General features: G+C 41.5%; 1 protein-coding gene across 4 annotated transcripts in view; it reads right to left on the bottom strand.

Annotated features, from left to right (window-relative positions):
- LOC124722369 (ELAV-like protein 3) overlaps positions 1 to 26,525 on the bottom strand; it is a 148,522-nt gene that overhangs the window by 42,166 nt on the left and 79,831 nt on the right. For all 4 annotated transcript variants that reach the window (XM_047247542.1, XM_047247543.1, XM_047247544.1 and 1 more), the window contains exon 4: positions 7,041 to 7,194. In XM_047247542.1, the coding sequence (XP_047103498.1) occupies positions 7,041 to 7,194 (154 nt within the window). The remainder of the gene's footprint in view (positions 1 to 7,040; positions 7,195 to 26,525) is intronic.

Raw genomic sequence — 26,525 nt, 5'->3', positions numbered from 1 at the left:
GAGAAAACACGGAAAAATGTGGCAGCTGATCTGTTACAGCAAATGGGAATCAATCCAGAATTGTTGAGTCATGTTATCACTGGTGATGGAAGTTGGTTTTTTCAGCATGATCCAGAGACAAAATGCCAAAGTTTGCAATGGGATCACCCAGACCAAACAAAGCTCGCATGTCAAACTCAAGTGAAATGCATGCTTGTGTGCTGCTTTGATTCCCAGGGAATTGTTCATAAAGAGTGGGTGCCTCCTGGAAAAACAGTTAACCAATATTACTACAAAGAAATTTTAAAAAGACTTCATAAAAGAATTCTTCGTGTCTGTGCCAACATAGCTGATAATTGGATTCTGCATCACGATAATGTGCCATCCCATACTGCTGTCAGTACAGCAATTTTTAACCTCTAAACAAATTTCAGTACCACCACAGCCACCTCATTCACCAGATATCTATTTCCAAGAGTCATAAGCGGTCAAGAGACACCATTTTCAAACACTAGACGTCCAAAAAGCTGTGATGATGGTCTTTGAGGATATTACATAAGATGAGTTACATAAATGTTACTATCAATGTCAGAAGCCCTGAAAAAGATGTGTGCAATCAGAAGGGAACTACTTTGAGGGGGAGAACACTAAACTTGACTAAAACGGTAAGCAACATTTTTTTTTCAAATCAGTCATTTCTTTATTGTCAACCTCATATACCCAAAATACAAAATCTTACGAAATATATATTCCTTATCACACACCAATAATGTTGGGTTGACATTAACAACAGCATATCCATGAGAAGGCAGAGAAAGTCTTCCCGGGTATTAAAAAAACAACCAGCACAAAATGCTACTAAGTACAAAAAAAAAAAAAAAGAAATGAATGACTTACACAGGACTGGTGGCAACTACAGCACTTTGTTGCCTTACTCAACATAACATCTGATTGTGTCAATGGATTTACTGGGTTACTTTTAACCTTTAATTTTTTGAATGTTGACCATCATAATCAGAATGAAAGAAAACTTGTTATGGAAACTACATTTCTGGGCTGTTCACCTAACCAGCAGCCAACATTCAACTAGATGGCTGACGGAAGCTTCCAAAATTACCTTTTAATTCACTGAGATAACTGATCAGCCTACAACTGAACAAAAACAGTCCTCGTCTCCCCAATTTGCCATCATCGTGCAGCCACGCTGACTGGGCTACTTATTTTGTAGCTACCCCGAGTGTACATTTCACAGTGTTGCACTCCACTGAATTCAAGAAGACACCAACTCCTCGAGTGGACATCTTTTTTGACTATGGAACTTCGTACTTCCCTTTCGTAGCACAGAAAATCACTTTTCCTCTTTATTACTGTTGCATATGGGTCCACAACACAAAGCACATATGACCTCAGCTACACCATAAAAAATGGCATTATTCTTCATGGCCTACAAAAACAAAGCCACCACCAGTTGCTTGTGCATGTGTCAGATGCTGAACAGGCATACTATGATATTTACATTGCACTCACTCATGACAGAAAAAAAGTGTCCGGGGAACTTGACACAAACTTCCACACACCTAGACATTGGATGAATGCTTTTCTTGTGGTGTGATAAACTGACGAGAAAGTGAAGCCCCCCCAAAGAAAGAAATGGTATGTTGTTTACTGGGTAAATAAGATAGTGATGATTTCAGTGATCATGAAATCAAGTCAAATTTACAAAGAACTTTACAGTATTTGCCTACTGATCACTATGATGTTGCTCCCAGCCTGGCCTAGATGCAAGCACTGATTTGGTCGGGAAGAGTGTCATACAGCCATTGTATCTTCTCCTGAGGCATGCTGGCCCGTAACCCTTCTAAGCGATCCATTATAACCTGGATACTAGCATTGGGATGGAGTTTACATCTGAGCTGGTCCGACACATTCTGTCGAGAGCAGATCTGGGGATCTTGCTAGCCAAGAGAGTACTTCAGCATCAGGCAGACATCGCATCATTTTCTGTGTGCTGGATTAATATTGAGCTACTCGGCATTCAGCCAAGTAGTTGTTTTCATTCTCTGTACAGTATTTCAATGAGCTACCCAGCTGTCTTCTTCAGGTGCTGTGAATTTTGCTATTGTGTGTAGTCACTGCTTGGACTCCAGCCCTACTGAGCTATAATCATGAAATGAGATACAAGGAGACCAGTATTATTGTGCAAGTTTCTGGGTCATGACAATTAAAGAAGTCTATCAAAATAGATACGTCAGAAAACCTAATAAACAGGGATGGAGGTTCGAATTTCAGTAACACTTTGCATGTAGCTCTTAATTTATTGAAATCTTTTAGACCATTGCATCCATCCGAGCTTGAAGACAGCAAAGGAATTTGCATTTCACGGACTGTCAGCACATTCCCTGCAAAACAGAGTGTCAAAGGGCACAGTGACCACTGGGTATGTAACTCCACTATAAAAAGTAGCATGAAACCAATGATAGTTCACAGTCTTTATAGAGTCCATCCAGCGAGTACACACAACAGCGAAACTCTCAAAATACTGTGCAGAAAATGTGAACAACTCGGCTGAATGCTGGCACCAAATGACTCCAAGCACTATGGGACTTAACATCTGGGGTCATCAGTCCCCTTTACTTAGAACTACTTAAACCTAACTAATCTAAGGACATCACACACATCCATGCCTGAGGCAGGATTCGAATCTGTGACCGTAGCAGCAGGGTGGTTCCGGACTGAAGCGCATAGAACCACTCCGCCACAGCGGCCAGCGGCTGAACACTCAGAAGCTCACTATTTATGAGAGAGGAAGTTCATAGATGCATATGCTATTTGTGGATGAGGATTGTCCTGTTGAAAAATAGCACCATAATACTGTTACATGAGAGGCAAGACATGAGGATGCAGGATATCCTTAACGTACTGATGAGCCTTCAGAGTTCACTCCATCACTAAGTCACACCTTATGGCTCCCCACACCATGACACCAGGAGTAACACAGTTGTGCTTTACTGCAACAGTGGAAGAATGGGATCTCTCCCCAGGTCGTCATTATACAGGGCTATTACAAATGATTGAAGTGATTTCATAAATTCACTGTAGCTCCATTCATTGACATATGGTCACTACACACTACAGATACGTAGAGAAACTCAAAGTTTTGTTCGGCTGAAGCCGCACTTCAGGTTTCTGCCGCCAGAGCGCTTGAGAGCGCAGTGAGACAAAATGGCGACAGGAGCCGAGAAAGCGTATGTCGTGCTTGAAATGCACTCACATCAGTCAGTCATAACAGTGCAGACACTTCAGGACGAAGTTCAACAAAGATCCACCAACTGCTAACTCCATTCAGCGATGGTATGCGCAGTTTAAAGCTTCTGGATGCCTCTGTGAGGGGAAATCAACGGGTCGGCCTGCAGTGAGCGAAGAAACGGTTGAACGCGTGCGGGCAAGTTTCACGCGTAGCACGCGAAAGTCGACGAATAAAGCAAGCAGGGAGCTAAACGTACCACAGCCGACGGTTTGGAAAATCTTACGGAAAAGGCTAAAGCAGAAGCTTTACCGTTTACAATTGCTACAAGCCCTGACACCCGATGACAAAGTCAAATGCTTTGAATTTTCGGCGCGGTTGCAACAGCTCATGGAAGAGGATGCGTTCAGTGTGAAACTTGTTTTCAGTGATGAAGCAACATTTTTTCTTAATGGTGAAGTGAACAGACACAATGTGCGAATCTGGGTGGTAGAGAATCCTCACGCATTCGTGCAGCAAATTCGCAATTCACCAAAAGTTAACGTGTTTTGTGCAATATCACGGTTTAAAGTTTACGGCCCCTTTTTCTTCTGCAAAAAAAACGTTAAAGGACACGTGTATCTGGACATGCTGGAAAATTGGCTCATGCCACAACTGGAGACCGACAGCGCCAACTTCCTCTTTCAACAGGATGGTGCTCCACCGCACTTCCATCATGATGTTCGTCATTTCTTAAACAGGAGATTGGAAAACTGATGGATCGGTCGTGGTGGAGATCATGATCAGCAATTCATGCCATGGCCTCCATGCTCTCCCAACTTAACCCCATGCGATTTCTTTCTGTGGGGTTATGTGAAAGAGTCAGTGTTTAAACCTCCTCTACCAAGAAACGTGCCAGAAGTGCGAGCTCGCATGAACGATGCTTTCGAACTCATTGATGGGAACATGCTGCGCCAAGTGAGAGGAACTTTATTATTGGCTTGACGTCTGCCGAATCACTAAAGGAGCACATATCGAACATTTTGGAATGCCTAAAAAAACTGAGTTTTTGTATGTGTGTGCAAAGCATTGTGAAAATATCTCAAATAATAAAGTTATTGTAGAGCTGTGAAATCACTTCAATCATTTGTAATAACCCTGTACTACTTGTTGCTAATCAACCAAGGTAGTTTAGAACCACAATTCATCACTGAACACAGTGGGTTGCCATTTGTCAACACTTCTGGTCATGGCACTAGTACAAATGATGCCAACTGTGTTGTGGCATTAACAGCAACCTATATGTTGGACTGTTATTCCTTAGTGTAGCTGCTCCTGGTTTCTGAACAATGGTGCAAGAAGATAGTAAGTTGCATTGAGTCCCTTACCTTTCCTTAGATGGCAGAGAGAGATGTAGAAGGGTTAAAATGTGCTTCGTGTGCACACACAGCAATCCTCCTCTGTGATGATCATGCATGGTCAACCTGAATGTTGATGAGCCTGCTTACATGCATGTTTCTATGCAATCTAACTTCAGGCCACTATCACTTTGAAATTCACCAGAATTTTAAAGGCACAATGCACAGTTAATACAAGATGCATCATGTAAGGTGTTCTTCCCTGAATGGCCCACACTTATGTGAAATTTAGTTAAGTGGAGGTCAAACCCTGAAAGGAGACTAAGTAATTAAGCCAAAAAGTTGAGGAAAAGGTTGTGAAATTAGCTAAAATTGACAGGTGACATAACAGCGAAGTCTGGGACACTGGCTGGTTAAATAATTAATGTTAATTAAATTCTCTTAGAGCCGTGTAACTTAAGATGTCATTTTATTTCGCAGGCTACCAGTTTCAGCATTTCACGAGTCCATCTTCAGGCCCCATACGCATCTCTCCAAATAAACAAAAATGTCATAGTGCAATAAATCACTGCATGTCATGAATTCAATTGTTTCACTAGTGCTTCATTTGAAGACTTGATAGCATTGCTATCAGGCCTTCAAATGAAGCACTCAAATGATTGAATTTGTAACATCCATGCATTCGTGGCACTGTATGGCATTTCTGTATATTTGGAGATATGCATACGTGGCCCGAAGATGTCACAGTGAAATGCTGAAACTGGTAGCCCTCAGACTACATCATCTTAAGTTACACAGCTGTTTGAAAACTTTGTTGACATTGACAATTAATGGCAGGGTCATCAACAAAAAAAGCTTTGCTAAGTGTGAGACTCCTTTTAGCGCCTTCTTATGACAGACAAGGAAATACCACTAGGTGCCAACACTGCACATTATACATTCACTGTCGTATACCTGTTACAAGCATTTCACTGACTGGACAACATGATCATCACTTTACCGTGAATTTCATTTTTGGAGAACAGTAAAACAACACTGGGCTTTAACGATTGATTGAACACTATCAACATGACAATATCAATTTTGTTTTCAGTCAGTGGCATTCAAACCCTTGTGGTACAGGTGCAGAGCTTGAGTTGTAAAGACTGTTTGGTCTGCAGCACACTGTCATTCTTTTCATTTTCCCTTACATTACCTATGTAAATAACTCAGTAATTTTCTCAAGAGTCCTCATGTTGTACCATTTCCTGAACATCACCATGATCCCAAAAACCTGGTGCCATCATTTCTCCGAGTAACAAAGCTTTTTTGTGTATTTTTGTCTTAGTTAACCGGAGTACCTATTAGCATGAAAATTATGTTGGTGACAACTTACTGTATTTGTGAACACAAACTAATGGATTTGCTGCTATTAGCTTCACTGGGCAGAGACATGGTAATCTGTTACTTTATGGTAACATGCCACTGTCTGCATTATGTTATTTAGGAAACCAAACAAAACGTACAGTGTGAAGTTATAACAGGGATTTTAACACGAAGGGAGATAGTGAAGTCTTCAGATATTTTATTTATTCATGTGGATGTCTGTTCCACTCTCCATCCTCTGTCCAGACTTCAGTTTTTCTGCATCAATTGAAATTAATGTTGGCATGGTTGCTTTGAAAAGGACACAGCCAGTTCTCTTCCTCCTATCTCCAAATCTAAGCTTGTACTCAGTCTCTAATGAGCTTACTGTCAACAGGAATGCTTTACTTTTATGTGGCAGGGGGGGAAGGGAGGGGGGGGGGCAGAAGGTTAAAAGGGCAGTTCTCCCGTGTGCAATGACACAGCAGTCTATTTTCCTTTCACTTAATACGTACATAAACACTCCTTGTGAAAGCAAGTCCTGATACATTTACATACATTTCCACTTCAGTTCACGTGGCAGTGTACTGTCCACCCACTCTACCTATTTTATCTCATTCCAGTAGCCACAGAAAATATTGTAATGTGTCCAAGCTGTGTCAGTCAAGAAAAATTGTGTTTTAAACTAACAATGTCACAAATTTCCAGCCAACTGGTTGCAAATAGAATTTAAAATTCTGTAACTAGTTTTCAACGCCAACTAGGGGTGCCTTCTTCAGAAGAAACTGTTACCTTACATGTGGTTAAAAAGAAATTTGAGCGACATCGCTCTAGTCATTGTTTTGACTAGAGCGATGCTGCTCAAATTCCCTTTTAACCAGATGGAAGGTAACAGTTTCTTCTGAAGAAGGTGCCCCTAGTTGGCGTTGAAAACTAGTTGACGAATTTTAAATTCTATTTGCAACCAGTTGGCTGGAAATTTGTGACATTATAATTAATTACAGTTGCTGATCACAGCCAAGTTCAAAACATTAAGTTTACATTAATGTTTTCTTTATCACAGCTAATACGAGAATTTTCAGCTGAAATGATGACTCTGATAGTTGCAAGACATATTTACATAACTTCCAACTTACCAGTGATATTGTCACAAAGAATTCGTGAAGTAATTATCCTGCCATATGGACTGAACAGATTTTCCAAGTCCTGCTGTGTCATGTTTTTTGGCAGCCCACTGACATACAGGTTTGCTCCTTTGATGGCTTCACTGCTTGGCCGTGCATATGAAACCTGAAACAAGTATTGAAACTCTTAAGTGTTTCACTAAGATTTTCTTCTAATAGTGTACTATAGCCGTAGACGTTATGAGTAGAGATTGGTTCCACCAAGGATATTATTTTATCTGCAGAATCTCATTAACAGCATCAACTGGCCAATGAATATTATTGGTACACATCTTTGCCAACAGTCACAGATGCCAAATCTAAAGAGGGTAATTTTGAGAAAATTTCACCTAAATTTCCTGTTCATGTTACAGCAGTAGGTGCAGATTTCAACTTAACTATAGTGTGGGCAACTATTGATTAGAGCATGTGGTAGGCACAGGGAATCTTGTGAAATTTTCTGAATGTCTTATCTGAAATGTATTTTTGGCAGTTAATCTAAGGACCAACTCATGACAGCAACATATTAGATTTCCTGGTCATGAACAGGCTTTAACATTTCTGATGAGACAGTGATTAACACGGACTCTGTTCTCAGGAGACCATTACATCCTGAAAATGGTTGTAAATAAGAATATAAATAAAGATAGAAATATCTTCCTGTTTAACAGGAGTGTCAAGTAACTCATTTCTGATTGCCTCAGGACTCAGCATGAAAACTTCATCTCTGGCACTGACAATGTTGAGCATCAATGGGCAACATCAGAGAAGAAGTATTGTGCTCCACAGATGAAGTTCTGGCGTACTGAACAATAGGCTTTACACAGCTATGGGCTGAGCATCATTGTGAGGGAAGACAAGGACTTGCTGTGGTTCAACAGCAGCATTAGAGAGCTACAACAAAAGCAAAGAAAACTTCCCACAAATTTAAATGTTGCCAAAGCTTGCACTGTAGTTCCTCATTTAAATCACTGTATGAACCCCAGAATGACAGAATAAAACAAAGTGACCATGGGATAGAAGAACTGAAATTGCATAACGGGGAAGGCCACTGGACCTGACAGGATATGAAAACATTTCTAGGCAGAGTATATGAAATAATTTGCTCCTCCTCTAATATCAGTGGTATCATAGGTCACTGGAGATTTCAAGTGTTTCTAATGATTGGAAAAACACATCATTCTCATTTTCAAGCATAATTGTCAAACAGAGAAAGAAAACTATAGGCCCTACAACGTATCTCCAATTTTGAAGTGTTTTAGAGTTTTGGTGCATCTTTAATGCTCACGTATTATGACATTTCTGGAGACAGAACTCCTCTGTAGGGATTGAGGCCATTTCAGTAAACTAACATCATGTGAAACCCAGGTCACTGTATTCATCCACAAGATGTAGAAATCAGTTGTCTAATTTGATGCCATGTTCCTTCTCTCCCGGAAGGTGTTCAATACTTTTCTGCACTGTGGCATATGGAACAAATAGACAAGTGTATGGAATATCGCAGCAGCTTCTTGTGAGAGGTCTTCAGATATGAAAGTAACTGTGGGTGTATAATACATAAATTTTATAGGAGCATTACTTCTTGCAACACCAACAATACTGTATACCCGCATTATCATGGACAAATACGAACTGATTATGGCATTGCACTCATTAGAATATAGTTGAAATTAACACTTGAATCAACGTTAAGATCTCAGAACTGTAGCTCATAGTATCTGTGTACTCAGTTTTATTTTTTAAATAATTTGGAATCTAGAGTTTCAAGTTGACTGTTGAAATAATAATAATAATAATAATAATAATAATAATAATAATAGAAAAGAAATTGTCAGTCATGGAAATTGAAGCATTTTTATGAGTAACATATTTAATAAAATGTGAGTTTGAATTGAGGAACTTGGGATACTTTAATGTGCTGACTACATTCTGACTTGGTTTCAGGTAAATTATAAATTTAAATAGAAGATTGTAGTAGGAGAATGATAGCTACAGTCACGAGAGATTTGAAATCGTTTATGAGTTATTATTCTGCTCTGCAATAGTGAAGCTTCTAATAGAAGACTGAGCTATGTTTTGTTAGCAAAGAAGCACGCCATTATATTCTAGTTTTGATTCTCACTGAAACAATCCTCAGGAAATGTACTCCAACCACCAAGGCGGTAGCTTAGAAAACCCTCATTTGACCAGTACATTAACATTGTTTATCAGTATGGGACCTGCACCCGATAGGTTTTATAGAGGAAATACAGACAATCCAATGAAGAGCGGCACGTTTCGTTACAGATTCAAAGCGCGGAAGCATCACCAAGATGTGCAGCCAACTCCAATGGCAGACACTCCAAGAAAGGCGTTCTGCATCACAGTGTGGCCCAATGTCAAAAGTTCTGAGAGCATACATTCCTACAAGAGTTAACCAATATAGTGCTTTCTGCCAGGAAAGACCATGTCCACTTTCCAAATTGCCTTAATTTTTTTAATGCCTTCTTATTTGACAGCCAAGTAATTTTGTTACTTACGACTACCTTTTTTCATTCTCTGTTCCTGTGGGATCTAAGCCCCCACACATTAGTAGATACACAGAGTTTTTCTAACCATTTACAGTTACTTCAACATAATTTATACATTTTCGAATGGACGTTATCTTGCTGTTTGTGAAGAATATTGTGGGCAGTTTCTGAATGGCAGATCACCCAACTCACAGGAGTACTTTCCGGGGCTGTCTTCGTGGATCTCACAGCAGCATATGACACCATTCAACATCGACAATTATTGCACAAAGTCTACTACATCACTAGAGACATTAATTTCACCAGAACTGTGCAGACACTTTTGGAAAACCGGCGATTCTATGTGGAGTTCCAAGGAAGAAAGAGTAGATGGAGAAGTCAAAGGAATGGCTTGCCTCAGGGTAGTGTCCTTTCCCCCATATTGTTCAACATATTTACAAATGACCAGCCTCAACCTTCTCTTACAAAGAGTTTCATCTATGCAGATGATCTTGCCTTAGTCACACAAGCCAGAGATTTTGACACAGTAGAAAACCAGCTTACTGTTGCTCTCAAGGACCTATCTGAGTACTACAGAGTCAATAACTTAAGACCGAACCCTGCTAAAACTCAAGTTTGTGCTTTCCACCTACGCAATCGAGAGGCCTATAGAAAACTTACAGTGTTTTGGGAAGATCAAGAGCTTGAACATTGTTTCTACCCCAAATATCTGGGTGTCACCTTAGATCGAACGTTGACCTACAGAAAACACTGCACTAACACCAAGCAGAAAGTTGCTGCTCGTAACAACATCCTGCGGAAGCTCACTGGCAGCGTTTGGGGTGCAGATCCCAAACTACTAAGAACATCAGCCTTGGCCTTGTGTTATTCCGCAGCTGAATACGCATGTCCTGTATGGTACAAGTCATCTCATGCAAAGCAGGTTGATGTGGCCCTGAACGAAACCTGCAGGACAGTAACGGGATGCCTCAAAGCTACACCTATTGATAAACTCCATAAACTAGCAGGTATTGCTCCTCCAGATATAAGGCGTGAAGTCGCAGCCAAACTTGAGAGACATAAAGCAGATCATAACACCGATCACCTGCTACATGGATACCAGCTACCAATTAGTAGACTCAAATCTAGGAGGAGCTTCATGAGAACTACTACACCCCTCACCGGTCGGACTGGAGCAGCCAGACTATCTCAGTGGACAGCAAAATCTGACAGTAACGATTGGATGACTCCTTCTGAGACCCTTCCTCCTGGTGGAAATCAAGTCTGGACAGTGTGGAAGTCTCTAAATCGGCTCAGGAGTGGCGTCGGACGAACTAAGGACAATCTGTTTAAATGGGGCTTCATGAAGGAATCTTCCACCTTGTGTGACTGCGGAGAAGAACAGACAACCAAACATTTAATTAACTGTCCTAGATGTCCTGTATCATGTTCCACACAAGAGCTTGTTGATGTTTCAGACAATGCTGCTGCCGTTGCACAATTTTGGGCTAATACCGTTTAGTTTGTTCTTTTATGATTTGACCTGATTTGTTATATTGTATATATTGTAAATATTGTTGTAATGTTTTTGACTCGAAATAAATAAATACAGGAGTACTAGTATATTAAAGGAAGTTTCCAGTATTACTACAGTCATTAAAATGTCGTCTTACAGCAAGGGACATAAGCTTATCCCACAAATCTAAGTATGGGAAATATGACATCAGCATGTCTACTCTCTATACATAATTAACTGCTGGTCGCCTGTTAACACTATATGAATTGTTCACTTTAGACTAATGATTCACTGATTATGTGACAAAAATCCACGTAACACTGAATAAATACTTTCTCCTCTGTACATACAGGGCTTGGACAAAAATATGGGAAACAAAAGCAACACATTATCATGCGTAACAGGGTTTATGGAACATGTTGGAATACAAAACATGTTTCTAGTGGTCTCAGAATGAATGAATGAATACAGGTGTTGCATGGTTTTCAAGGGAATCTCATACCATTCTTACTACAAAAGTGTCGAGCTCAAGTAAAGATGATGGACATAAATGGCGATAACAGTCCCTTCTCTCCAAAGTCTACCAAACTCGCTCAATAATATTAAGATCTGGCGACTGCAGTGGCCAGGAAAGATGAGACTATTCACATCGTGCTCACAAAAGCAGTCCTGGTCAATGCAAGTTGTGTGAACACGGATCCTGTCGTTTTTTAACACATCATCATCATTTGAGATGAAACGTTAGACCGAGGGATAGACCTGATCAGCCAAAATGGTCACATGATCCATGACGGCAATGCATCAAAAACTGCCCCCCCCCCCCCTACTCCCCCAAGTTTAACTCTTCGACTTAAACTCTGCCAGATGTTAGCAACAATGTGCGAGAAGACTCATCTGACCAAGTGACTTTCTTCCACTGCTCCACACCACGTTTTCCTGTCACAGGCACTTTCATCACTAACGAGTGGGTATGCAATTCCAGCTCGCCCTGCAAGTCCCTGCCCACGGAGATCCACACGACTTTCAGTTATGTAGTGACTTTTGCAACTTTCATCCCCTTACTGATCGTCACAATCCTCTTCAACAAATATCTGTCGTGATCACTAAATGAAAACTTTCGTGTGGATTTTGACTTAGCCAATTACTTTTTTCTGCTTTCCCTGTATGTGGTACGAATCTTCAATACGCTCCTCTTGCAACGCTAAACATTTCAGCTCCGTTGGTTACAGAAGCACCTAACATACGAGCATCAACAATTTGCCCACATTCAAATTCACTTAGCACCGACATAATGCACTCAGCTACCTAGAACACTGTTCTGACCTAACACTTTAAATGCATTCAGGACACTGCACAAATGCCATATGTGGTCAAATACAACAGCGCAACCTGCAACTTGGCTAACATCTGCACTGATGTTCAAGCATGCGTTTCTCACTCTGTTTATATATTTTTGTCCTACTCCTGTATGTGGTGCAGTGTCACAGCCCTTAATTAGCTTTGTCATCGCTGATCTCTCATCCAGGGCGAAGTCCCTGTGGGAAAGAACGAAGGCGACTACTGTGTATAAGAAATGTAAAGGAACAGATCCGCATAATTACATGCCAATATTCGTAACATCGGTTTTTCTGCAAGATTCTTTAACACATTCTGAATTTGAATATAATAAATATCCTTGAGACAGAAAAGAATACGTCTCGAACTCAGCACCCACTTAGGAAGCATCACTCTAGCTAAACTCAGCTTGCCATTTTCTGATACCTACAAACAGTGGTTGAAGGGCAACAGGCAGATTCCATAATCCTGCATTTCCGGAAAGCGTTTGATATAGTGCCCCAATGCAGACCTTTAGCGAAGGTACGAGCATACGGAACAGGTTCCCAGATATGAGAGGTGTTTGAATGCTTCTTAAGTAATAGACCCCAGTATGTTGTCCTCGATGGCGAGTGTTCATCAGAAACGAGGGTATCGTCAGGAGCACCCAAGGGAAGTGTGAATGGACAGCTCTTAATCTGTACGTACATAAAGCATCTGATAATCCGGGTGAACAGCGATTTACGGCTGTTTGCTAATGACGCTGTGGTGTCGTCCTTTAGTGACTTTAGTGGGAGACAAGATGACAGAATTTCTACTGAGTGAGGTGGCGCAGCGGTTAGCACACTGGACTCATTTGGGAGGACGACGGTTCAATCCTGCGTCCTGCCATCCTCATTTAGGTTCTCCGTGATTTCCCTAAATCACCTCAGGCAAATACCAAGAGGGTTCCTTTGAAAAAGCACAGCCGACTTACTTCCCCGTACGTCCCTAATCCGATGAGACTGATGACCTCACAGTTTGGTATCCTCTCCCCACATTAACCCAACCCAACAAAATTTCTAGATGGCGTGGTGAATAGTTTGCGTATAAATATTTCAGATAATGCGGATGAGTAGGAAAAAAATTCTGTAACTATCCAGTACAGCATTATTGACGTGCGACGCTGTGGTGTCGTCCTTTAGTGACTTTAGTGGGAGACAAGATGACAGAATTTCTACTGAGTGAGGTGGCGCAGCGGTTAGCACACTGGACTCATTTGGGAGGACGACGGTTCAATCCTGCGTCCTGCCATCCTCATTTAGGTTCTCCGTGATTTCCCTAAATCACCTCAGGCAAATACCAAGAGGGTTCCTTTGAAAAAGCACAGCCGACTTACTTCCCCGTACGTCCCTAATCCGATGAGACTGATGACCTCACAGTTTGGTATCCTCTCCCCACATTAACCCAACCCAACAAAATTTCTAGATGGCGTGGTGAATAGTTTGCGTATAAATATTTCAGATAATGCGGATGAGTAGGAAAAAAATTCTGTAACTATCCAGTACAGCATTATTGACGTGCTGCTGAGCACAGTCCCATCGATAAAATGTCTAAGCGGAACGTTGCAGAGCGATATGAAATGGAATGAGCACGTCAGGTTGAGAGTAGGGAAAGCGAATGTTCGACTTAGTTTTGTGGGGAGAATTTTGGAAATGTGTAGCTTATCTATAAAGGGGGCTGCCTATCGAACACCCGAGCGACGTCTTCTTGAATACTGCTCGAGTACTTCGATTTCCCATCAGGTCGGATTAAAGAAATACAACGAAGCACTTAATATGCGTGCTGCTAGATTTGTTACCGGGCAGGTTCGATCAGCAATACAAGTATTACAGAGATGCTTCGGTTACTAAAATGGGAATCCGTAGAGCAAGAAGACGATCTTTTCGCCACGCACTATTGGGGAAATATAAAAAGCCGTCATTTGCGGCAGACTGCAATCTGATGCTACTGCCGCCAACATATATTTCGCGTAAGGACCGCGATTATCAAATGACAGATTAGGGCTCCTACTAAGGCTTATAAAAAGTCTTTTTTCCCCTCACTATTTGAGGATGGAACATGAAAGGAAATGACTAGTAGTGGTGCACGGTATCCTCCGCCATGTACCGTACGGTGGCTTGCGGAATGTGTATGTGTAGATGCATATCTGGCCCGAGTGTCATAGCAGAAAACAGGTTTAGGGGAAACTGAGGATACTACGCATACATTAAGAGTTTTAGTATTATGCAACGTAAATCACCAACTAGTTTACTGATGATCTACTTTGATTACGCGAAATAACGTGCTATTGTTGAAGCGGCAGCCTATCATAGCCCGTAACGCAACAAAGCATTCCAACTGGTTAGAAAACATCGCACATCTTTCCTGTTTATCGGAAGGGTAGTTCACAGATGATTAGATTAATGCTAGTTCCATGAATCATGAATACGATATTTCGTGATGATGTGGAACGAGTCAAATAATGTACGTCCACCACGTGACTGATTTGAGTGTAGCATGAAACACTGGAATAAGTTCTATGCTTGTGTATTACACTGACGGGACGAAAGTAATGGGGTGCCTCCTAATATTGTGTCGGACCTGTTTTTGCCCGGCAGCAACTCGACATAGCATGGAATCAGAAAGTCGACAGAAGTCCCCTAGAGAAATATTTAGCCACGTTGCCTCTGTAGCCGTCCATAGCTGCGAAAGTGTTCTCAGCGCAGTATTTGGTGGACTAATTGATCTTTCGATAATGTCCCATAAGTGTTCGATGGGTGGCCATTCATTCATTTTAATTCTGCAGACTGTTCTTCAAACCAATCGCGAACAATTGTGGCCCAGTGCCGTGGCACATTGTCAACCCTGAATATTCCATTGCTGTTTGGGAGCTGGAGTCCATAAATGACTGCAAATGGTCTTTAAGTAGCTGAACATAACGTTTTCCAGTCAATGATCGGTTCAGTTGGATCAGAGGGCCCAGTCCAGTCTCTGTAAACACGGCTCGCATTATTATGGAACCATCACCAGCTTGCATAGTGACTTGTTGAGATCTTGGCTACATGGCTTCGTGCGGTCTGCGCCACATACGAACCCTACAATTAGTTCTTAGCAACTTAAATCGCGACTCATCTGACAAGGCTACGGTTTTCCAGTGGTCTAGGGTCTAACCGATACAGTCACGAAGCCAGAAGCGGCGCTGCAGGCGATGTCGTGCTTTCAGCAAAGGCGCTCGTGTCGGTCGTCTACTGCCAAAGCCTATTAACGCCAAATTCCACCAACTATCCTCACGGATACGCTCGTCGTACGTCCCACACTGATTTCTCTGGTTATTTCACGCAGTGTTGCTTATCTGTTAGTACTGGCAACCCTACGCTAACGTCGCTGCTGTGTCGTTAAGTGAACTGTGTTTTCTCTGGTGAGAGGTAATGCCTGAAATTTGGTATTCTCGTCACACCTTTTGACACTTCGGGTTTCGGAATATTAAATTTCCGATGAATTTCCGAGATGGAATGTCCCATGCGTCTAGCTCCATCTACCATTTCACGTTCAAAGTTTTTTTTTTAATTCCCGTTGTGCGCCCATAACTACGTCGGAAACCCTTTCACATGAATCAGCTGAGTACAAACGACAGCTCCGCCAATGTATTACCAGTTTATACCTTGTGTAGGCGATGCTACAGCCATCTATGTATGTGCATATCGCTATACCATGACTTTTGTCGCCTCAGTGTATCATTTTTAAAACTAAAATTTTTCTTACGAATTAATATTTCCTCAAGCCGACATCGTCCCTGAGATCCAGAAGGCAGTATTTGACGACACCCAGCTTAACAAAGTCTTCGTTGACTTGGGGAAGGCGTTTGATATAGTTCTGCACTATTTGTTTATTAACAAACAATCGAACCACATAACTGATTTAGCACTTAATAAGATAGAAGAATCTTCATCAGATATGACTAGCCATGTTGGGACGGAATCGTCTGACATGAAAAAATTTCGTGAGTACGAAAAGAACCGTTACATGGCCGTTAGTGTTGAGGGCTAGTCAAAGTCTGATCATCACTAGTAAAAAAGTTACGTAATGTTTGTTTGCAGTCCTGGTACACACTGAAATCTCCACGCAAGACTAACAAAGCGAAACACGCAAGACTAACAAAGCGAAACACGCAAGACTAACAAAGCGAAACACGCAAGACTAACAAAGCGAAACACGCAAGACTAACAAAGCGAAACACGCAAGACTAACAAAGCGAAACACGCAAGACTAACAAAGCGAAACACGCAAGACTAACAAAGCGAAACACGCAAGACTAACAAAGCGAAACACGCAAGACTAACAAAGCGAAACACGCAAGACTAACAAAGCGAAACACCTAGGAGCAAAACAAAATGTTTCTTCCAACATCCTGCACGACATTTTGAACATGATAAAAGATAGCTGCCCGCTATGCATCCAGACTGCTCACACCCATTTATAAGGACCACCTAAACGGAGCAGCTGTGACAGGCCAATCCAAATCACTTCTGTAGTCGCCTTATTAGCGTGGACGAGTGCTGGATGTGTAACTAGGACCTCGTGACGAAGAAACAAGCTGCGGGAACAAGTGGATTCACCGCCGCCGAAATTGGTGAAGTCCGTATGGTCATTGGGCATGGTGAAACTGGAGTTTTTGAAGCTGCCATGGTATGCTGATACCAAAGTTTGCTCTTAACACTGACGGTTAACCACTTACCTAAGTCCACATATCCCAAGGCCAGCCTGTTATCTCTATCTGCTTCATCCAGTGCTGGGCATACATACTATAATTTGACTCTCTGGAACAAACAACGTGGAACTATTTTTCTTTCTTTGAAATGAAACTTATTAATAGCTTTTTTAATAAATGTGAACTATGTTGTTGGTCTACGAAATGTCAGAATGGGTCGTGAAAAAGATTGCCTTTCTCAGGGGCAAAAAACCTGTCGTTTGCAATTTACGAGCAAAACTTATTAGCTTAAGACTATATATTAGGTTGATGAACGAGTTCGTAGCGTTTTTGTTTTGCAAATTGGTAATCCGGTTGCTATGGGCTTATTTATCGATTGTCTTTCTTTCCTTTATAGTTCACTGTTGCTATTTAAGTCTGTTGTCATTTTGTCATTTGGATATAGTGAGTGGTGCTGTGGACGCTGGAAAAAGGAGTACGAAGTGGAGAAATCTAAACATTCCCGACATATTACCCTCTTTGAATTCAGTAGAGGGGGTAAAAGAAGACAAATATTTGCGCCCTGTATGGGGCTAATGCCATTGGACGGAGCACGGCAAGAAAGTAATTCTCATTTTAAGGAGAATAGTTTTGACATTAATGACTCTCCACGTTCAGGAAGACCTTCGGGTTTTGATGAAGATCGTTTAAATGCATTGATCCACAATGATCTGACACTGTACTCAAGAACTGGCATATGTGATGAACTGTGAGCATCCCACCATCGTGCCACATTTACATGCAATGACGAAGGTTCAAAAAAAAATAGGGTGCATAGGTAATGCATACTCTAAGCAAAAATCACAAAAATCTGCGGGTGGCCGTATGTCACGTCAGCTTGCTCTTCATCAATTGGCTCGTGAACAACGACCATTACTATCCTGTATCCCTATTGGTGACGGGAAATGCTGTCTTTATGCTAACAAAGAAAAAGAAAGGAATGGTTGAGCCCAAATAAAGCAGTAACTTCCAGTACAAAGAAGACCGGCGCGCATCCACAAGATGATGTTATGCATCTGGTGGAACAGCGACATTGTGGTATACTACGAATTACTTCCCCAAGATGTAATCATTACTGCTGACATTTATTGTCAATAACTGAGACTTCTTGCAGACGCAATCGAAGAACAATTACCACGAAGACTGCGTGACGTGATGCGCTCTGGGTTGGGAAGTCATTCCGCACCCAACTTATTGACCTGATCTTGCGCGCTCTGGTTTACACCTTTTCCGCTCTCCAACAACCTTCACGCAACTTCCTTTCTGGATGAAAATGCGCTTCGAACATGGCACTACGAGCTCTTGTTAAGAGAGAAACCGTCACAGGAGCGTTCTACCGGGATATCCTAAGTTGTTACGGGAGACGGTCAAAACGGAGTACGACGGGAAGCTAACCTTGAGGGTTTTTCCGTTGGATGACAACGATCCAGCTGCACAGAACAGTCACATGAAACCTCACAATATACTTTCCTAACATGGCACCCAGTTACTTTCTCTCTCTCTCTCTCTCTCTCTCTCAAGTAAGCATTGAGTGACTTATTTCCAGAAGGAGAAGACGATAGACGATTTTCTACATATGATCTGGTGGAACGACACACACACACACACACACACACACACACACAGGGAGGGAGGGGGCGGGGGGGGGGCAGGCTTGTTGCTGGAACTGACAACCTATCCCATAACACAGATAATATTTATTGAGAGCAAACAGTCAGGGAGCTCAATTACGGTTTGATTACACATTTGGAATATAACGCTCGAAACACTAACTGCTAAATGTGTGTATGCCGTCAGGCCTAGTGCTAATGCGAGTGCCTGGAAATCGAAACGTCGCGGAATTTAATTCTCATCGGATCAGAGCATTTCCATCCGCTTAACCTCTCCATGAGACGATTGCGAGGAACAACGTGTGCCTCTGAGTACACGCTGAACTGTTAGCCCCCTTCCAACCGAAGATTCTTGGGGGTAAGTTGGCGACGCGGAATTCGCCCAAGGGACGTCAAATTGAACGACTTTGACAAAGTTGGGCCACACGGAATTATAATAATAATAAAGCCTGTGATATTTTTTATTTAAGGAAGCATTTGGATTGTGTCTAATGAGATACAACTGATAAAAATCAAGTGAGAATTTAGTGTTAAAGCAAAATTAGCAAATGTAATTCGTAAAATTCACGAATACAACACCTGAAGTGAAGTTTATGAGAGAAGTATCTCAGCCACTTGAAACAAAAATAGGTGTTATACAAGGTGACGACTTTACACCTTTACTATTTAACGGCGTTACAGAAAAACCTTATTAAGCTCGAATTTGTAACAAATGAGATTAGAAAACTGAACGTATATTACTGTGAATGAAAGAAAACTGAACTAAGGTAAAGAGTGTGATTTTTGCAGACAATTTAACAACACTGCCAGAAAGTCTGACAGAAGTAGTTCCTTAAATCTTCTGGAAAAAATAGTGAAAAGAATTCTCTCGGAATCAGATGGAAAAACTGAATTCACGACAAATACAAGAATGCACCAACTTATGTAGAAACGTTAAACAGAGCGAATTAGTGAGACTTAGGGTGTCTGAGAAAATATACAGCAGAACGGACTACAGAATCTGCAATCTATTTAAGAGTTAATGAAATGAAACGAGCATATGGTTCGACAAAAAATAACCTAACAAAACACGTACATCTAGAAAAAAGCGAAACAAATATAGCATAGGGCAGTGTATTGTAGTTAGTGCTAAGATGAGAATGTTTAACTGAATTTTAATCCTTTTAGAAAAATGGTTGCCATACAAACTACAGATAATTGGAAAATTAGAAGTAAAGATGTCACCCTCGTTAACTTGGAAAATATCAGAAGTAGTTGCAAAACGAATATTTATCTTCTTGGGACACCTCTACTGAATGAACGAGAGCAGGCTAATTAAACAAATACTCCTGTATTTCTGGAATATACATCGAGAATAGCGTTGATTACAGAAATGAGAAAACTAGAAAGGGACAACATCGAAGACTCGCACATAACAAAAAGAAAACTTTCTGAACAAAAAATTTTAAGGCTTTTAAGAGGAGATACGAAATTATTTCTTATGAAATTAGCTTGGCGGTGAAACGAGGGAAATTTTGTCTTCTGGAGGCTAGTTTTCTTCCTGCACACGTGTGTTGTCATGCTGTAACTATGCTGTAACCTTTATCAGACAGTATCGTCTTGAGGGGGGAAAAAAAGAAACCTTCCGCAGCTCGTAGTCTAGTGGCTAGCGTTGCTGCCTCTGGATCACGGGTCCCAGCTTTGATTCCCGGCCAGGTTGGGGATTTTCTCTGCCCGGGGACTGGGTGTTTGTGTTGTCCTCATTTTTCTTCTCCTTCTCCACCACCACCACCACCACCACCACCACCACCACCACCGTGGCTCGACTGGACTGTGAAAAAAATTCCACTGCGTAAAAATTTGTGCTTCGTACGGGCGCTGATGACCGCGCAGATAGGCGCCCCACAAACCAAACACCACCACCTTTAAAATTAGCATGCTACCTACAAAAACTCAGGCTGCGACAAACAATGACGACTTACAAGGGAAACTCCCCGTCGCACCCCTCTCAGGTTTAGTGGTAGGATGGCCCAGTGGATAGACCGTCAAAAACTGAACAGAGATCATACATGAAAATAGGAGGAAGGTGTACTGAACTGTGAAAAAAGAACCAAAATAGAAACAGTTAACTGTCCAAGCACATGGAGTTCAACATCGAGTGAATTACAGGAACAAAGGCGTGTGGTTGTGTGGTCAGGGTGTTGGACTGTAAAGCGGGAGATCTGTATTCACATCTTCCTCATGCCCAAATTTTTTTCACAAAATTATTATGTATCTTTTCTTCTGTAGTCCTGGCAACTATCATACTATACACTTGTTACGGATTACGAGTCATGTGGTGAGAATATATATTGCCGTCGCAGGTAAATGTGATGGATTGTCTCTCAGAAATGGGGGAAACAAACGGGTGTGAAGTATGTTACAATAGAGGAATTCAACAGTCAAAACTTCCAAAACGGAACACAAGCGTCATAACACGCGGCAATTGTGTAGAAGAAATAGGATTTAGTACGTCTGGAGGTCCCTTCCTTATACCTCGCTGTTGTAAATGGGCATTACAGCCGGCCTGAGTGGCCGTGCGGTTCTACAGTTTGGAACCGAGCGTCCGCTACGGTCGCAGGTTCGAATCCTGCCTCGGGCATGGATGTGTGTGATGTCCTTAGGTTAGTTACGTTTAATTAGTTCTAAGTTCTAGGCGACTGATGACCTCAGAAGTTAAGTCGCATAGTGCTCAGAGCCATTTGAACCATTTTTTGGGCGTTACACCACAACACGGATACAAATTTGAATACAGCAAACAGACTTCAATAACCGGGCGGACAGTTTATAATTTTATACAAAAAGAGCACATAAATATGGGACATGAGGTAGAATTAAAGAAGTATCTCTTCCTTCGCAATCAAAATCGTGACCATATAACCACAACGCCGTAGCTATGCAGATTTGGTCAATGTTGCACATCTTAAGCTTGGACCATTCACTGTTTCTATTTTGCTTCTTCTTTCACAGTCCAGTACACCCTGTTTTCATGCTTGATCTGTGTTCAATTTTTGACGGACTATCCACTGGGCCATTTCACCACTAAATCTGAGGGAGGTGCGATGGGGAGTTCCCTTTGTTAGTTACTGCATTGGATCAGTGTGAGTAGTCAGAATCTGGTCCACCCCACCGTAACTATTGTCCTAACTACTGAATGAGACCACCTCTTCTCCGTACAGTCCAGTCTTCTGTTGATCATACCCACACTTTTACTAAGTACATCTGCCACCTTCCATTATGTGTTGTTCTTCGCCCTTTCATAGTTCTTGAAACCCAGCAACAGCTTTTCTTCGTCCGGCTACCACCACACTATCGCCTCGTTACATGCTACGCTCACTTATTTGATTTTCATGAAGATTACAATTAAATTACAATTTCCAATTCAGCACATTTCCCATCGCATTTGTTTTCCTCTTCCCAACATGCCACTTCCAGTGCAACTGGATTTTTCCCCGTATTTGGCATTAGAAGCCAATGTCTCATTCTCGGAAGTTAAAACTAGTAATAATCACTATTACCCTCTTGATATTCGACGGATCATTTTAAGTGCTCAAATATGGGCAGTATTTTTATTATGATGCGCAATACAATGAAATTACTTAATATTAAGAAACGCTGTTGTATTACTGTGCTAGTTCAAATTACAAAATAACCTGAAACTTAAGACTTTCCGTGAAGAGTATTTTCAGAGTGCCGTATGAAATCAAGCTGAAGACATTGTGAATCATACGATACCAACAGGTATCTGTACCTTCGGTTACGAAACGAAAATTCCATACAGAAACTGTTGCCATAGAAACGGTTTCACGTCTAAATACTTGTATTCCATGTATTTAAAACAAAGCTGAAATTCACACAAAATTTTGTAAATTTAATTCTGTTAAATATGCTAATCATGTACCACCGATTGTTTAACAAATACGTAAACTCATCCGTTGTAGTAGTATCTCTTGTTTCTGTTGTACAGACTTGGTGAGACGTGATGGTGAATGGTGGTCGTTTAGTAAGGCTGCAGGAGGATTGTTCGAATTAGTAATTCGAATTGAGTCTTTACAGTATGTGGAAAGTTTCAGAAGACAAACGTTTAAAAGTTTGGATAGTTTACTTCATTACGTAATTTGAGAATTACCAGATTTTCACAATCATTAATCAGTTAATATTCTACGTACTGGGCCAACCTGCGGACGCTATGTCGTAAGGAGGACAACGGGAAACCTCGCATCCAACAATGAAGTGTTGGAAAATAATGCCTCCGAAGTAACGGGAAAACAAACTTACTTTATTAACATTCTACTTCTTTATTCCTTATGTCTACGTATTTGCCGCCCTCTGCCGCTACAAGGCTCCCAATTTTAGAGTATAACATGGCTGTCTTTAAAGTAACTGTGTTGGTGCGTAAGAAACAGCATGCTGTACTAGAGTTTCGAATTTGGAGAGTTCGTCCACACATGGGGCACCCTCTCCTTCAGCATAACACTGCTAGACCACACACGAGCGCAGCGGTATCTGCAACAATCCGACGCCTTGTGTTCACTGTCATTGATTATCCTCCACAAACTCCAGACTTCACTCGATCCGATTTTTATCTGTTCCCGAAACTTAAAGAACATCTTTGAGGACTTCACTTCGATAGTGTGGAAGCTGTGCAAGCAGAAATGAGATTGTGGGTGAGTCAGAAAAAGGCAAACATTCTACAATGACGATATTAACAAATTGGTCTCTCGTTGGGAGAAATGTCTTCGTCGCCAGGGTAACTGTGTAGAGAAATAAGTATGTAGACATCAGGAACAAATACGTAGAATGTTATAACGTTTGCTGTATTCAGAAAACTTTAGGAGCTTTCACATAAAATAATTCGGAGGCATTACTTCCCAGCACGCTCGTTTATGTGGATACGCCCTTCGATGCAACTCCTTTCAAAATTACAACGTACATCCCATCCGAGGGAAGGTCACTGAATATGGAGCATTTAAGAAGCTATTAGAAGTGGGAGTTTCCCAACGAAGCCACAACCCTCCAGAGCATATCTCCATCTAAAATGCTCTGAGCTGAGTAATCGGCATTGACCCGACGTGTATTTATTTTAATCTTCTAATTAGACCATCTCCTCCTCCCCACCATCCTTTCTGTCCATCTCATCCGCCTTCTCTCTCCACGTTATCCATCATGCGTTTACTGGTTCTTATTCCCACAGTATTTCTTTCCAGATAGTAAATAGTATGTGTACCAAAGTCTGAATCAAATCTACCAAGGGGTTTAGGAGCACCTTTTTCCCGTGCCTTTGCCTGCGTACGCACCAGTTATGTTTTCCAGTTTCACCAGTATCTCTAGAGCAGGGTTTCCCAAACTGTGCTCTGCGGGAAGCGAAGATCTTAATAATACGGACGTTTTTCTCGATAATTTGACGATACTAATCATTTTTTTGACATTTTATTATTTCTTTGTTATTAGTTATGATTTAAACTTGAAGTAACTACTGAATAAACCAAGTTTATCTTACTTTTAAAAAATTTATTAACCTTCAAAATGAAGATGTTCCATCAAAGTACCACGATTTTTGAAGTGTCCCGTCAGAAGAGAAATTCGCCCTGAAGTTTCGTTTTCACGCAGTTCATTATTTACGTCGTTTTATCTCCAGAACTGTGTATCTTACGATGATAATTTTGCAGGTACATTCAGTGGTGTATGTGATTACTGTCTGCATAATGTGTTGCAGATGAACTAGTATGCAAGTAATGAATTGAAACGTCATGCGTGATGTGTCAGTTTTACCGCATGAGAAGTGAAAATGGAAACTACTTCCCTTTCATCATTTTGTGTTAGGGGGGGAAGGGGGGGAATGTCCGCGAGACAGGTTTAAAACAATTGTGTGCGAAATTGGTTGCGAGTAACTAAGCGCTCTCATCATCAGTTGTTGGATGAATACAGTCAATTTGCGCGTCGTGAGCTACGCTTCTTTTACACCCGCATCCCCACTGCCTTGAAATGCAGGGGTTCCTTCCCCATAGTGGTTCTTTCCATACAGTAAGTGACGTGTGTACCACTTTCGAGTGAAACTGATCCAGTGGTTTAGGAGGAGATGTGGTAGACAGACAGACAGACAGACAGACAGATACATACATACATACTCTTCTAATATGTACGGATGTAACCTCTACTATGTGGAGGTTGTTTTTCAATTCTGTAGTGGCTTAGGACCGTCTTATTCTGAATTTCTTCACAGCTTGATAAATTCATCGTAAGTCGTATTTGGTCCTTCCCAAATTCATGTTTTCTTCTGGTTGAATGTGTACCGTCATTTGATCATCCGACAGACTCCCGTATGAACGACATAGTAATAAGCATACCTCGTGTAGAGAAACAGTTGAAGGATTTGAAAGCAAATAAGTCACCAGATCCGGATGGAATCCCAGTTCGATTTTACAAAGAGTACTCTACGGCGCTGGCCCGTTACCTAGCTTGCATCTATCGTGAATCTCTCGCCCAGCACAAAGTGGAAAAAAAGAGCATATGACTCCAGTATATCAGGATGGTAAAAGAACGGACCCGCAGAATTACAGACCAATATCCGTAACTTCCGTTTGCTGCAGAATCCTTTGACAATCTCAGCAGAATACAATAAACTTTCTTCAAACTGAGAAGCTTATGTGCACGAATCAGCATGGTTTTAGAAAGCATCGCTCGTGTTAAACTCAACTTGCCCTTTTCTCACGTTTTATATTGAGCACTATGGATGAGGACAACAGGCAGATTCAATCGTTCTAGATTTCCGGAAAACATTTGACACGGTGTCCCCTTACAAGCTGTTAGCGAAGGTACGAGCATATGGAATAGGCTCACAGGTATTTGAGTGGCTCGAAGACTTTTTAAATAATAGAATCCAATATGCTGTCCTTGACGGCGAGTGTTTATCAGAGACAAGGGTATCGCCAGGAGTGCCCCAGGGAAGAGCGACAGGACCGCTGTTCTGTATGTACATAAATTATTTGGCTAACAGGGTCGGTAGGAATTTGGGGTTGTTTGCTGATGATGCCGTTGTGTACGGGAAGTTGTCTAGGCTGAGTGACTGAAGGAAGATACGTAACAGTCAGGTCGTTTAAATATCTGGGCATAACATTAAGGAGAGAGATGAAATGGAACGAGCATGTGAGAACTGTCGTAGAGGAGGCGAATAGTCTACTCCAGTTTATTGGGAAAATTTTAGGAAAGAGTGGTTTACATGAAAAGAAGATCACATATAGGACGCTGGTGCAACCTATCCTTGAGTACTGCCCAAGTGTTTGGGATCCGTACCAGGTCGGATTGAAGGAAAACAAGGAAGCAATTGTTACCGCTAGGTTCGAACAACGCACAAGTGTTACGAAGATGCTTTGCGAACTCAAATGAGAATCCCGGAGGGAAGGCGACGTTCTTTTCGATAAAGAATATTGAGATAATTTAGAGAACCGCCATTTGACTCTGCCTGCCGAACGATTCTACTTCCGCGAACATAAATTGCGCGTATGGACCACGAAGTTACGAGAAACTAGGGCTCATACGGAGGCATACAGAATCGATTTTTCCTTTATTTATTTGGGAGTGGAACAGAAAAGGAAATGACAAGTAGGTACAGGGTCGTCTCCGCCACGCACCGCACGATATCTTGCGGTGTATCGATGTAGGTGTAGGTGTATTAAGCACGGACGTATATTCTACAAGATATTTCTAATTTATGACCGGTATCACCTCTGCTGTCAAATCTAA

Source organism: Schistocerca piceifrons, chromosome X (genome assembly GCF_021461385.2).
Source record: "Schistocerca piceifrons isolate TAMUIC-IGC-003096 chromosome X, iqSchPice1.1, whole genome shotgun sequence".
Lineage (NCBI taxonomy): Eukaryota > Metazoa > Arthropoda > Insecta > Orthoptera > Acrididae > Schistocerca > Schistocerca piceifrons.
The sequence above is the reverse complement of the archived record's forward strand: the minus strand, read 5'-3'. Positions and strand labels throughout refer to the sequence as shown.